General features: G+C 41.5%; 2 protein-coding genes across 3 annotated transcripts; one reads left to right on the top strand and one right to left on the bottom strand.

The window, feature by feature from the left end:
• Positions 1-1,047: 1,047 nt before the first annotated feature.
• On the top strand, positions 1,048-8,727 carry LOC103637875 (uncharacterized). 2 transcript variants are annotated; one of them, XR_002265118.3, is made up of 18 exons: positions 1,048-1,381; positions 1,489-1,670; positions 3,433-3,534; positions 3,625-3,696; positions 3,785-3,932; positions 4,538-4,620; positions 4,783-4,838; positions 5,456-5,592; positions 5,667-5,754; positions 5,869-5,934; positions 6,026-6,248; positions 6,687-6,788; positions 6,972-7,057; positions 7,177-7,282; positions 7,402-7,471; positions 7,565-7,656; positions 7,959-8,063; positions 8,284-8,502. XR_002265118.3 is itself a non-coding variant. In XM_020544287.2 (18 exons), exons 1-18 carry the CDS (start codon positions 1,209-1,211, stop codon positions 8,395-8,397), a joined length of 2,022 nt encoding a protein of 673 aa, XP_020399876.1. In that variant the 5' UTR covers positions 1,048-1,208; the 3' UTR covers positions 8,398-8,727. The 2 variants fall into 2 exon arrangements, 1 of the variants encoding a protein (XP_020399876.1); XM_020544287.2 differs by having other exon boundaries at positions 7,177-7,299; positions 8,284-8,727.
• Positions 8,728-10,643: 1,916 nt separating this feature from the next.
• opr2 (12-oxophytodienoate reductase2) lies at positions 10,644-12,186 on the bottom strand. The gene is made up of 2 exons (NM_001112435.2): positions 11,745-12,186; positions 10,644-11,650 (listed from the first exon to the last, which is right to left on the bottom strand). The coding sequence occupies exons 1-2, from the start codon at positions 12,091-12,093 to the stop codon at positions 10,878-10,880; spliced, it is 1,122 nt and encodes a 373-aa protein (NP_001105905.2). The 5' UTR covers positions 12,094-12,186; the 3' UTR covers positions 10,644-10,877.
• Positions 12,187-14,266: the final 2,080 nt, after the last annotated feature.

The raw sequence follows: 14,266 nt of genomic DNA, 5'->3' as shown, positions 1-14,266 counted from the left end.
ATAGATTTCAGGTTAGTTTAGGTGTTTTCTGAGTTGCTCCTAGGCTATGCATCCGGACTAGAGATGGCAACGGGTACAAAACCCGCTGGATTTTGCCATCCCAAACCCATACCCGTGAAAAAAAATCTATATCCATTAAAAAACCAGTACCCACGACGAGTTTAAAATTTTGCCCAAACCCGTACCCATCGGGTTAGCGGGTACCCACGGGTTACCCCGCGTGTTTCATCTCCAATATGCTTGTTATTCTCATAATCAATAAGTATCGTAATGATTAATGAGAACATGGTCCAGAATTTATGTGATGAACAACGAGTTTATGATTTGGTATAAAAATTAATAGTAGAGAGAATGAAATATAAATAATAAGTTGTATAATTAAGTAACCATGCACTAAGTTATCTATCCACTACATATATAACGTTAGTAAAAACTATAATAGCAAACCAGCAACACTCTCGCCGACTACTTATATATTCACTATTTGATAAAAATTAGGAAGTAAATAGGGAGATAACAAGTTTTTTTCGTTTATAAAATAAAATAACAATATGCACTAGGTTTGGTCGGGTTTGAAAACTCATGGATTCACGAGTTTAAATATTATAGGAACAAATCCGTACCCATAAATCCATCGGATATAGATTTACTAATATTAACAAATATACAAATACGAAAATTAACCTAAACTCATAACACTAACGAACCATCGAGTTTCAGATAACCGTTGCCATCTCTAAGGGCATGTACAATGGGTATCTTAAGTTGTGTCTTAGAGTGTGTCTAGGGGGGTGAATGTAAAAAAACTCAAGACATGTATCTTGACGAAGACACAGTGTCTTAGCTCTATGTTCGAGACAGGAGACTAGCTGATTGGTCACTTTAATTTATTGAATGCTCTGATTGGTACAATGAATATGGTAAGACACATGTTTTAGACATGACCATTGTATTATGTCGTGTTTTAGCTGTGTCTTGTACTTAGAGGACCGTGCAGCAGTGTCTAGGTTGTACATGCCCTAATGCGGACGCCGCTTACGCTTCTGCACGTGGAACTGTGGAAGGCTGGAAGCCGCTAGGCGCTAGAGTCAGCTCGTTGAGGCATTCAGTCAACACACTGACTTCGTCCCCGTCCCGTCGTGCCCGGGCCTCTCTCTCACATCCACTGCCCCGACCCGCCGCCGCTCGATTGCGACCTGACGGCGGCAATGCACCCCCGCATCGCATCGGGCGCCACCGGTAAGTCGACCGCGCCGTACGGTTCCTGGGAGTCGCCGATCAGCGCCGCTGTCGTCTCCGCCGCCGGGAGGACCGCCGAGGGGTTTGCAATCGCTGGCGACGGCCGGCTCGTCTGGGTGGAGACGCGCCCCGAGGATGGAGGGTACGCCTAACGATCTAGTTCCCGTTTCCACTGCTGCCACTCACAAATTTTAGAACCCAGCGTTGCGCAAGATGTTTTTATCTCTAGCTGTGTTTTTTCGTCTTCAGGCGCGCGGTCCTCGTGAAGGAAGCGGCAGGACCAGGCGGTAAGGCTCTTGATGTGACGCCGCAGGGTTTCGCGGTGCGGTCCCTGGCGCAGGAGTACGGTGGTGGGGCATTCGCCGTGCAAGGGGACACCGTTGTGTTCTCTAATTACACTGACCAGCGTCTGTACAGGCAGACAATAGGAGGTAAGAGCAATTCCAACGAAGCACTCAAATGTGCCCCTCTATTTTTCAAATGAGAGTCCCTCACCCATATTTCATCTCATACTTCTCAACGCAAACACAATCCCCTAAGTTTCAATGTTGTGCGAAAGCTGAAAGCAATTTGGTTCAACAGCTTTGGTTTTTGGAAAAAATATTGTCAGCTTCTCTTAGTGACAAAACCCCATACGTAAGCCTCATCTTCTTCCTCTGGCCTCTGGGTGGATCCCCGGTTGAGGTTGTGCTCCCTCGCGACGGCGGATCCACGCTCGCCTGTATAGCGGTCGAGGTCATGCTCGCCCGCGGTGGCCAGGCCAAGGCTATGCTCGAGGTGGTGACCTCGCTGCGGGGAGGCTAGAGAAGGAACGGTCTTCGGAGCCGAGCACGGGAGAGGAAGGAGCATCGCCACCCGCCGGAGGCATGAGATGAGAAAAGAGTCACAGGATCATGGATGTGAAGAGGTTGGATATGGAAAACAAGAAAAAAAAACAAATCAATATTTTCATAACTAGTGATAGGTGGATAACTTTTAGAAGTTGTCCATCTTCAAAGCAGGGGTGAGCTGTTTTCAGTTTTGTACTAGGGCAAAAGCAGCTTTTGCCCAAAATAGTTGTGGCTTTTCAACCCTTTGGTTGGTTTTTTTTTTTTTTTTTTTTTTTTTTTTTTTTTTTGCAAAAGCAAAAGCAGGCTCAAAAGCCCAACCAAAAGACCCTAAAATTTTCACTACTTTACGTTGTACTGTCTTAGACTCTACTTATTGGACCACTTGCCAGCTTTATGGAAAAAGAGAAAGTAGGAATAAGAAGGATCAGAGGCTGAGAGGACCTCATCCATCGGGGCTTGAATAGGGGATCGGTTGAAGAGCTTTTTCATGTGTTTGAGCTCTCAAAATAAGATGCGGACTCAAGTAGAAGCTTGGTGGAGTTGCTCTTAAGGAGCTGACCTGAACCTACACTAACAGCTGTACCACACCGAGTCTCTGACTTGTGGGGGCCTGATGGCAATTTTGTAAAGCCCATTCTCTGTAATGGCAAAAATCCAAATCTCTCCGTGAGAAATTTGGATTTTTGCCATTACACTGCATAAAAGCATTATTATTACTACTACTACCTCGTTCCTGGTTATTCCTACTGTTTTGCCACCCTTGGCTACTTAATTTGGCAACTACTTGTCGCTCCAATCTTAAAAAATGAAACCCATTATGCTACTGGTATCTGTCCGACATTATGTGATGACAGACGCCTGGCACTTATGCCCATGATTCACAACTTGTGGGAATGCTGAGTGGGGATTGATGACTGAGACATCAGATAGGCAAAGGATGGGGCATGGCTGATGTACAACCTGTCATTACTCCAACATCTGATTTTTTTTACGTACTAACTAAACTCACTCAGTCCAGGTGACTACAAAAGGTGTTCCTTTATGCCACATTTAAACTTTCTTCTGCTGTCAACTTGTTATCTTGATATGCATCATATTTAGATCCTTCTATAAAGAATGGTTGAATCTCCGTGCTTTAGGGATTCAAGTGAGCATTTGGAAAACAGGAACTATCTTAGTTATGTTTTTCTTTCTTGAACTGTAACATCACTTTGATTTTGAAAAGTTTGATTCTACTTCTCTGAACCTTCTTTGGCTTAAGCCATGATAACTAATAAAGGGATGTCATTTTATTATCAAATTCATGTGTAAGTCATGATATTCTTTAACTGGCCTTTTAAATTCCTTGCTTTGTTGGTTTCAGATAATTCACCACTACCACTGACACCAGATTATGGACCAGTAGTACGCTATGCTGATGGTGTCTTTGATCCCCATTTCCATCGTTTCGTAACTATAATGGAAGGTGAATATACCTATTCCATGTATCAGATCAATAGTTCTGATTTGCTTACAGTTATTGAGTTAATAAAAAAAGAATAAAATTTGATGACAGACCATCGGCACAATAGCTCAAATCCCATCACTACAATTGTTGCTGTAGGAATAAGTGATCCGGATGTCAAAGGTAAGGAACCCATAGGCTACTGCTTTAGGTTATTCTTAAGAGATCTTTTGGCTTATTTGTAGTTTAAATCTTCTTTTTTTTGGATCAGAATATACTATGCTGGTCAGTGGCAATGACTTTTATGCCTTCCCCCGTATTGATCCAACTAAAAAACGTATGGCATGGATTGAGTGGAGTAACCCAAACATGTCCTGGGACAAATCGCAGTTGTGGGTTGGGTATTTCAATGAGAAAGGGTAATATCTTAGTTGCACCTTTGTGTTGTCACTCATTTTTGGTGAAAGAAAGAAATGTTCTACACATCTATGCTTGTAACTCCAGTAGCTGCTACAGTCCTTTATATATGCTCTCTCCATCCTAAATTATAAGACGTTTTGGCTTTTCTAGATACATAAATTTTGCTCCGTACTTAGATATACACTATATCTAGATACATAATAATGAAAGTAATGTATCTAAAAAAGCCAAAACGTCTCATAATTTGAAATGGAGGGAGTATTTACTAATGAGCGTGGAGTCTTTCATGCCCAACAACATATGTTGAGGATTAGTATGTTTTTTAGATCACTTCATTCATGTAACAGGTCCAGAGAAATCGATAATTTGTTCGAGATTGTGCTAATGTAGTCTTGCTATTGGCTTTTCCAGAATCGGGGTTATTGTACATCATATGTACCTTGATTATATACCTAATGATATGTTTGATAGGGTATTTGTTTGTTCCAGTCCATTTTATTTTTTTACAAAAAGGATCAATGGTTGAGTTTCTTGTTAATTCAAATGTACATGAATGTTTCATGATCTTCTTCGAAGATTTATTGCAGTGTTTATTATTGTGCAGAGAGATAAAAGAAAAGATCTGTGTTGCTGGTGGAGACCCAACAATAGTAGAATCTCCTACTGAACCCAAGTGGTCTTCAAAAGGTATTTGAAATTTAGTACTGAACTTTGTCTTGTATTTTAAGTGTTACAGTTCAAGGACATGGGTAGGCGACTTTCTGCATGTTGATTATCTACTTGGTTTTTATTTAGCTAGGATAAATCCAAACCGTATTTTCTCACTTGATTAACTCTACTTTGCTCTAGGGGAGCTGTTCTTCATAACCGATCGAAGGAGTGGGTTTTGGAATATTTATAAATGGGTATAATTTTTCTCTCAGTTGTATTAGTTTCTATTCAGTTTTTTACTGATCTGATCGTTCTCCCAGGTTAGCAAATGCATATCTGTCTGTATTGTCGTGGGACACATCTGTCTCTATTGTCCTGGAACCCTCATATTGATCATCTGTGTTCTAGATGTACCACTTGCACCTACTATTTAACAAGATTTGTTTATTTAAGAACTAGTTATACCCTTTTACATACAACACGTAGTCACGCATCTTTCACAGGGACAGTTGTTATTTTGGCGACACCACCATGTAGCTAACAATAGTCATTCTTATAGCCTACTGACTAGTGAGTAGGATGCTGATTAAACATAATGTTCTAAACTCATATTGTCATTTTTATAGTTACTCCATTTTTTCTCGTATCATACCAAGATCAATGGGGCATCAACTTGATGCCCTGCCTCCAAGTTATTGAAACTGTTCAGCAAGTTAGACCTGTCTGTGACAATTAAGAACTAAATATCTTTAGCTGGTTTACTAAACAAAAAACATGGCCATTACATTGACAAAGCATAGAACACAAATATTACCATAGAGAAGTTTGAACTTTCTGTTATCAGTGTCTTATGGTGATTTGTGCATGACAGGATGAACACAGCAGAGCGGTAACACCTCTGCATTCACTTGATGCTGAATTCTCCAAGCCCATGTGGATTTTTGGTGTCAGCTCCTATGGTTTCCTTGGAATAGATGACACAAGTCACAAAATTGTTTGCTCTTACAGGTTTTCGCATTTTCTAATAGCTGTTTGATTTTATGTGGTTCAGAAGAATAAACGTGTTTTTCTTATTCAGGCAGAATGGAAAGTCATGTTGGAGTGCTTGATCAAGATTCTGAGTCCTTCCTGAAAATTGACATTCCCTTCTCTTCTGTAACTAACATAGTGGTACATACCTTAAGTAACTATGTTTTGCTATTTATCATTTTGTATGTTTTGGTATTTAATGCTCGGACTTGTTGATGCGATGATGCTTTATCTTAAAGCTTGTTGATTTGCTAGGTATCTGGAGATAGATCCTTCTATATTGAGGGTGCATCTGCTACTCTTCCAGTATCAATAGCAAAGGTTTAATTAATTGGATATCCCGGAGTCTAATGTCAGTTAACATTGAACCCTGCGGTGTACATTTGAGTTTGACCCTTTGTTTTTCCACCAGGTGACACTTGATGAAAAGAGAACTATGGCAACTGATTTCTCTATTGTTTGGTCCTCCTCTGAGGATGTTGCACAATATGAATCATACTTCAGCTTGCCTGAATTTGTGGAGTTCCCAAATGTGATCAATGGTCAGCATGCATATGCTTATTTTTATGCTCCGTATAATAATTTTTTTCAAGGTTCATCAGACGAAAAGCCTCCCCTACTGGTCAGAACTCATGGTAAACGAATATATTATTTTTGTCCTTTTTTCTTTATGTCATTTATGATCATGACTTCATGTTACATCAGAAATAACAAGCAAAAACATTTTGTTGGATTTTATGTACTTTCTAATCAGTATGTAAAGCCGTCTCCAGCAGATTATGCAAAACACTAGATTGTACTATTCACAGAGTGAAGTTTGAAATACAAGATAGGATAAGTAAGCTGCTGAAGACAACCTAAGAGTGACAAGTGTTTGCCTGCTACTGCAGTCAGTATCTGTCAATTCAGTCTTTCGGCAACATAATCTCTTAGCATTTTGATGATAGACGTGCATACATTAGTTTATGCTAACTTGATTTTGGTCCAGATGCTTGTCAAAAGCATCACATAGTGAAAAATCTTCTTAACATTATTATAAGTTTATAGCTTCTTTATACCACATCATTGTTTAGGTGGACCCACAGATGAAGCACGAGGGGTTCTGGATCTTAGTGTGCAGTACTGGACAAGCCGAGGATGGGCATTTGTTGATGTTAACTATGGGGGAAGCTCAGGTCTTTGGCTCTTTTTTGTCTCAGCTTATATATCTGATGAAGAAATCCACATTCTTTCTACTTCCAGATCTGATATATTAATTATTCAATGATGTCCATTCTCTTATTTACAAGCACCTTAATCTATTTACTATCAAGGATTTTGATGGTGATAGTTATTGATGTCCCTTCACTTTATTGAAGGCTATGGGAGAGAATTTCGAGAGAGGCTTTTAGCACAATGGGGTGTTGTTGATGTAAATGATTGCTGCAGTTGTGCTGCATTCTTGGTATGGCTTCTTTAGACTGACAAACCCAATCCGTCGACTTCTGTAGAGGATCTAGTCAGCATTTACAGTGATTACTAAGAAAGATGAATGAACATGTTTATACCATGCTGATTATTAAGGTGGAAACTGGAAGAGTGGATGGGCAGCGGCTTTGTGTAACTGGAGAATCTGCTGGTGGATTCACAACTTTAGCCTGCCTTGCTTTCAGACAGACCTTCAAGGCTGGTTCGTCTTTATATGGGGCAAGTTTTGGTTCTCGATTTCTCATGCATTGCTCTCTTATGGATTCAGCTTAACACCAGCTAAGAACTTATACATGCGGGCTCTGCTTTGTTTATAAGCAGATAGCTGACCTAGCGTCCTTGAGGGCAGGAATGCACAAGTTTGAAGCATACTACATTGATAACCTTGTGGGTGAGGAATGCTGCACTCATGACTCATCCATACTAGCAATTTTTGATTTTATATGTTTGAATTAACAACATCACTGTACCACCAATGTTTCAGGTAATAAACAAGCTTACTTTGAGAGATCTCCTATAAACTTCGTTGAAAACTTTTCATGTCCAGTGATTTTGTTTCAAGGGTTGGAAGACACGGTAAGCCTACAAGTCCTGAACTTGTGTACTGGAGGATATGCTAAATATGTCTGGAAATCATAAATGTTAATTTAATACCATTTATGAATGAGGGGATAAGAATAAGACAGTGTTTAACACATCAACTACCTTGTGGTGTATAAAAAGGAAACTAGGTATCGATGAATAAACTCCAAACCATTAATCATGAATGAGGGAACCAGGATCGAGCGGGAACAAACTACGCCTTACCAGTTCTTAACTTCTTACCATGAACCTGAAGCTATTGATTTCAGTTTACTGGCTTTTCAATTTGATATCAGGTTGTATCACCAGATCAGGCAACAAAAATATACAAAGCCATAAAGGACAAGGGCCTTCCCGTTGCTTTGGTTGAGTACGAAGGGGAACAACATGGCTTCCGCAAGGTCCAGTGATCACTCCTTAATCCTTAGGCACCGCATCTTCTTAGTGTCACTAGTATAAGCAGGAAATTACTTAGTTAACTACCTAATGTTAAAAATCACTATCTGCTGTTGTTCTCTATCAAGTTAAGCATTTTAATTAATATAGGACAAACTTGAATTTGCATAGTGCAAACTACAGATAGCTAATACCTGACATGCTCACATGCATTCCTTTGAACAGGCTGAGAACATCAAATTTACCTTGGAGCAGGAGATGGTGTTCTTGGCAAGATTAGTGGGAGAGTTCAAGGTGCCTGATGACATAACTCCAATCAAGATTGAAAACTTCGATTAGGCCTTGTACTCACGTTTCAAACGTCAATTACCTGCCATCAACTGCTGAAGTGATCAACTTGGTGCACCTGTGCGGCAGACTTGCCATTCGCAGCTGTTCTTTCAACTGAACTCTAGGGCTCTAGGCTGTTGTTACGAGCAATAAATTGAAGCAAAGCTTATCAAAACACACTAGCTTTTCCCCGCTGTCGGTCTGTTTCCAGGTTCCACTGTCTGTGGACGCGGAGATCTCGTTGACGCGCGAGGAGACAAATGGGCCATGATTTAAGGGGTGTTTCCGTAGTTACGAAAATGAAATAAAATAGAGGGACTTAAAATTAATCCCTAGAAATCAAATGTCTCCTTAGTTTTCTTCCAAACCGTGAGTTGGATATGATTGGCCCATCAATCATGCTTCAACACGGTTTTCTACTCCCTCCGTTTCTTTTTATTAGTCGCTGGATAGTGCAATTTTGTACTATCTAGCGACTAATAAAAAGAAACGGAGGGAGTATCTTACATTTAATAAATACTAATGCAATGCCTGTATATAACTGTACATAATCATATTTGATAGTAAGAACTAAGAAGGCAACAACGACTTGCTGATCATTCGTTTGTGTATTGAAATCATGAAGTGGCAATTAAGTTAAGAAGCCCTTAAAACAATACGATGAAAACTACTGTTACGTAGAATTCAAGTTCCATATCATCAATACACCATACAAGTTTAAAGAAGAAAATTAAATGAAAAAAATAAGCAAACATACAACTAAATTCTTCCTGACGGAATCAAAGTTATCTGTATATTGTCAAATGTTGATCTTCTTGAAAGGGTGGGGGCACCAAGGAAGAGACGGGGTTTGGCGACGTCTCCAGCTGAGAGCAAGGGCATAGCCCACTTTGTTCTCCTTGGATCTATCTATAGCTCCGACGACGTCAGAAAGAATGAGACTAGATGACTAGATGTGAGAATTAGACCGAGGAGAAGGACGAGAGTCGAGAGAACTACGCCAAATCGACGAGGAGACCTAGAACAGAGATGTTTTAGTCTATCCAAACATTTAATGTTAAATAAGCATGAGGTATAAAAGGTCATAAAATTTGAGGGGGTCATAGCCTGGTGATGCTGTGTGGAACAGTGACACCACGGTGCGGCGTACTTGGGGTGGGGTAGTTTCGGGGCATCACCGCGTCCTCCTCCTCCCTCGCTGGCCACTCGGCTTCGGCGGTCCCGTGTCACTCCACCCAGGCACGCCACCACGAAGCGTCGCACGACCACGAACAGTAGTTCCAGCACCGCCACCTATCGTGTTTTCTTCTGCATTTGATGCAATATGAGAGGTTCCATGTCACCCCTACAAGACATTCTCGCCTCCTCGGGGAGCCACCAATTTGGATGGGGGCTTCCTAAGCATTGTCTATGTTGGATTTTAAAATAAGTGAATTGCTCACCTATTCTTGTCAACTTAAGATTTTGGTTGAACTGTTTGGTGCATACAACTTAATATGGTATCAATGTTAAGGACCACAAGTTTGAATCCTAGTTAGCGCAATTAAAAAATATATAATTATTTCTTGCTCCTATTACAAGTTATTGCTCACCTCTTTTTATTAGCTTAAGCGCTTTTGATTTGAACTGGTTGGTGCATGCAACTTAATTGTCTCGGTAGATTTTTGATTTTTTTTTTCTTTCTTTTTTCAGTAATAAAGCTTTATCTTAAACAATTACATCATCTTGATACAAGAGTACTAAGATTGCTCTCAACATCTACACACTAAGGTGTACACAACCAAAAAGGAAAAAAGCGAAACAAGCTCATCTCAAAGAGAGCTATCACTCACAACAGCCTTCAAGTCATCCACTAACCAGATAAAGCTAGAAGCAATATTAAGGCTCATCATAAACAATGTCTTCAGGAAGTACACGACATATAAGAATGCCATTATTGCCATGACTTAACCAACAAACGCCAGATCAAAGGTTTTTACCCAAGAGAAAAGACCCTCAATACAACCAACTAAGACTAGGACTACAAATTTTTCCTCGAAGTCAATGAGCCCGACACCCATAAGTCCCACCAAAATCAAAGATCACCGGTCTTGCCTCCACCTTTTTTCCATGCTTATGTCGACATACCACAAAGTCTTGGCTAATACAAACGTCCATAAGCTCTGTGACAGCATCTAATTTTTAGGTAGACCAATTTACGAAGACATAGTCGCGAACTAGCCAATAAACAATAGCACACGAACAGAGTCTATAGGTTGCGTCTAAAAACTGATATACCTCCATACAAATAGCCCCTTAACAATAGAGTGTAAATCCGACAAGTCTATAATTTATTTTATAACAATTTCACCAAATAGATTTATTTCACTTCACACCACACTAGTACAGAATGAAACAACATGACACAATGACTCCACCACAATGACCAATAATGAATGGTGGAAATAATGACGAACTTATACTTGATGAACCCTCCACATTATCAGATTTCACCTCTCATTCTTGCCATCTTCTTCTTCAAAGAAAGGGTAATCTGTGTAGCCAACAATAGGATCTTGCGTGTAGAAGGTGGAGCGGTCGTATTTGTTGAGTGCCACATCCAGCTCGAACCTCCTAGGCAGGTCCGGGTTAGCCAAGAACAGCTTCCCATACGCGACGAGGTCAGCATACCCTTCTGCCACCACCTTGTTGCCTTCCTCCCGATCGTACCCACCGGCGGCGATGAACGTTCCATGAAACGCCTTTCGGAACGGCAAGAGCCCGTGAGGGATCTGCCTGCGCCCGTGGGCGGTAATGCGGGGCTCCACCATGTGGCAGTAGAGCAAGCCGCTATGCCTGTTGAGCTGCTGCACCATGTAGTGGCCGAGCGCCACCGGGTCCGAGTCCACGCAGTCCACGAAGTCGACGAAGGGCGACAGCCTGATGCCGACGCGGCGCGCGCCCACCTCGCGGACGACGGCGTCCACGACCTCCACGGCGAGACGGCACCGGTTCTCCAGGCTGCCGCCGTACTGGTCCGTGCGGTCGTTGCAGCTGTCCTTCATGAACTGCTCCAGGAGGTACCCGTGCGCGCCGTGGATCTCGACGGCGTCGAAACCAGCCTGGATCGCGTTCCGTGCGGCCCGCCTGAAGTCGTCGACGATCCCGGGGACCTCGTCGGTCCGCAGCCGGCGCGGCTTCGAGTACGCCGTTCCGGACTTGGCGTCGGGGGAGATCTGCTTGTCCGTGCTCGAGATAGGCGCGTCGCCGTTGGGCTGGAGCTCTGCAAGTTGGATGGGTAACCGACTAGAACATCAGCTCCTGGTTAAGCAAGTCAAGCAAGTAGCATGATCGAGAGCTGAGAAACATGCACGTACCGTTGGTGGAGACCCTGCCCACATGCCAGATCTGGCAGACGAAGATGGCGCCCTTGCGGTGGACGGCGTCGACGATGGGCTTCCACGCCTCGACCTGCTCCTGCGTCCAGATGCCAGGAGACTCCGGGAACCCCTGCGCGGTGGCCGACACCCCCGTGGCCTCCGCGATGAGCAGGCCACCCCTGGTGGCGCGTTGCGAGTAGTACACGGCGGCGTGTGGCTGCGGCACGTTGCCGTAGGAGCGGCACCTCGTCAGCGGCGCCAGCACCACCCGGTGAGAGAGCTCGAACTGCCCCATCTTGTAAGGCGTCAGCAGCGGGATCACCTCCTTCGCGGCTTGCTGCACCATCTTGCCTGCGTTGCCTTGCCTATTTGCTCTCGGTCGGTCACTTGCTAGCTCTGCGCTTTGCTTCTGCTCTGTTGCTCGCTTTGCTTCTGCTCTGCGTCTCCCGGAAGGGGTGTCGCTGTATATTTATACGTGTCGGAGTGGGCGCTCCAGCAGGTCCAGGCGTGGTGTTTCAGTCTTAGTGAGTGTCTAGATTGTTCTCGTGCCCCTTCGCGTTGCGTCACCCTTTCCGTCATCCACTTTTCGTTCACGCAGGTTCGTTGTAACAGGCCGTTCTTTCGGCTCCAACCAACCACAGTCCACACGGCAAGTTCAGATTGCGGCCTGTTTGACTTGTGCGGCGAAAAGCCCCACGTCACCTGCACTAAGTGATGACGCAACTACCGCGTGTGGCATTTTGCATGTAGGATCTTCTTCGCTGATCATCTCTGTGTACATTTCTGTGCTCGTGCAGCCACTGATATACTACTACAACGTTCACAAATCACATTGTACTCGTACATGCATCCGAGCACTTGTCAATTAGATAAAAAGTTAGCAGACGCCAATACAAAAATACATTAATACTTCGGAGAATTCGCGAGTATTTCTTTTTAATTTCCTTGCTAAACAATAAGTTAACCAAGTTGACAAAATAAATAGTAACATCTTATTTCTCCATCTCTCCAAGGCTCTGTTTGCGTCCTTCAGTTAAGATATATTCGGATAATCACAATTTATGTACAAATTAACTAAATCGTTATGAATATACTTGTATGTTATTGTTGGTCACATAGAGAAGATACTGCATTTCTTCTTTAGTCGAGCAAATCAAACAGTATAGTAGAAACTGTAGAGTATCAATAGAGCATGGAAAGTGATAGGATCTATTTCTATCTCTCACCTCACAAATTTATAGCTTATATATAAACTTTTCAAAACTCTAGGATATGAAATTCCAAATCAAGATAGTCCAATAAATAAAGTAGATTCCAATTCCCTAAAAATGAAAGATCAAATAGAGCCTAAGTGATTTTCCATACTTCCTTTCTCCTTTACTCCTCTCTCACATGGAAGTAACACAATTCTTCAATCGTAGATACTTCATACTTTTGAGCCACCATTTCTCCAAACTCCTCACAAAACTCTTGATTTGTTGATCCAAAGATAATATCATCCTAAATATCAACTTCTTCTAATGGGTCCAGGGGTGAAAACGGGTCGGTTATACTCGTCGGGTACCGGATATGGATAGTGTAAATACTCATTTTTTCGGATATGGATTCGAGTATTTTTATATTCGGGACGGATACAGGTAATACCCGGATACTGTAGCTTCGGATTCGGGTCGGATACGGAACGAGTACTACCCGATAAATACCCAGATATTCGGGTCGGATACGGGTATCCGGAATTCAGGTACCCGTTTTTTCTTTTTCTGCATAATAATATAGTTATAAAATCATAACTTTTACATATGAAATCGAATGAAGATAAAATTTATATGAAAATTGTAGAGCTCGAAGAGATCTATAACTTTGTAGTGCATCATTTTTTTGTTTAAACATATGTTCAGGCCAAAATCATTAAAATTATGTCCAAATTTATATCAAATTAATATACTTTATCATTTTTATGTGGGTGGGGGGGGGGGGCTTAAGGTTATCTCCACGTAGGAACTTAAGGTTTTATTTATATAGACTATTTATTAGTATTGGTAACTTATTTGCAATTTTCGGTCGATGCTATGTTATTTGATGGATTTAATTATATTTTTTATGATTTTCTACGACAAGAAATTAATAATATATAAATAGCCAAAATCATGAAATTTTACGGAGGCACAACATATGTTCATATATAACTATAAAAAATGTTTGGATGATAAGATCTATAAGATCCCCGCGTTTCTTCCATTTCACGTTCACTTATTTGTATGAGTTATATGTGAAATCACTATAAGTATCCAAATTTCAACATAATTAGTACTTTACTTTATCATTTTCATACGAGGACTTAAGTTATCTTCGTATAAAAATGTTTATTTATTTTGTAACTTATTTGCAATTTTTGAGTGAAACTAGAATATTTTATGAATTTTTAATATTGTGGTGTTGGTTCTACAATGTCCTTGTAATTAGTAACTTTGAACTGCATGATGTCAATTTTATCGGTTTCTTTCCTACATGATTATGTA

The sequence above is a fragment of the Zea mays genome, chromosome 9, assembly GCF_902167145.1.
Source record: "Zea mays cultivar B73 chromosome 9, Zm-B73-REFERENCE-NAM-5.0, whole genome shotgun sequence".
Taxonomy (NCBI): Eukaryota; Viridiplantae; Streptophyta; class Magnoliopsida; order Poales; family Poaceae; genus Zea; species Zea mays.
The sequence above is the reverse complement of the archived record's forward strand: the minus strand, read 5'-3'. Positions and strand labels throughout refer to the sequence as shown.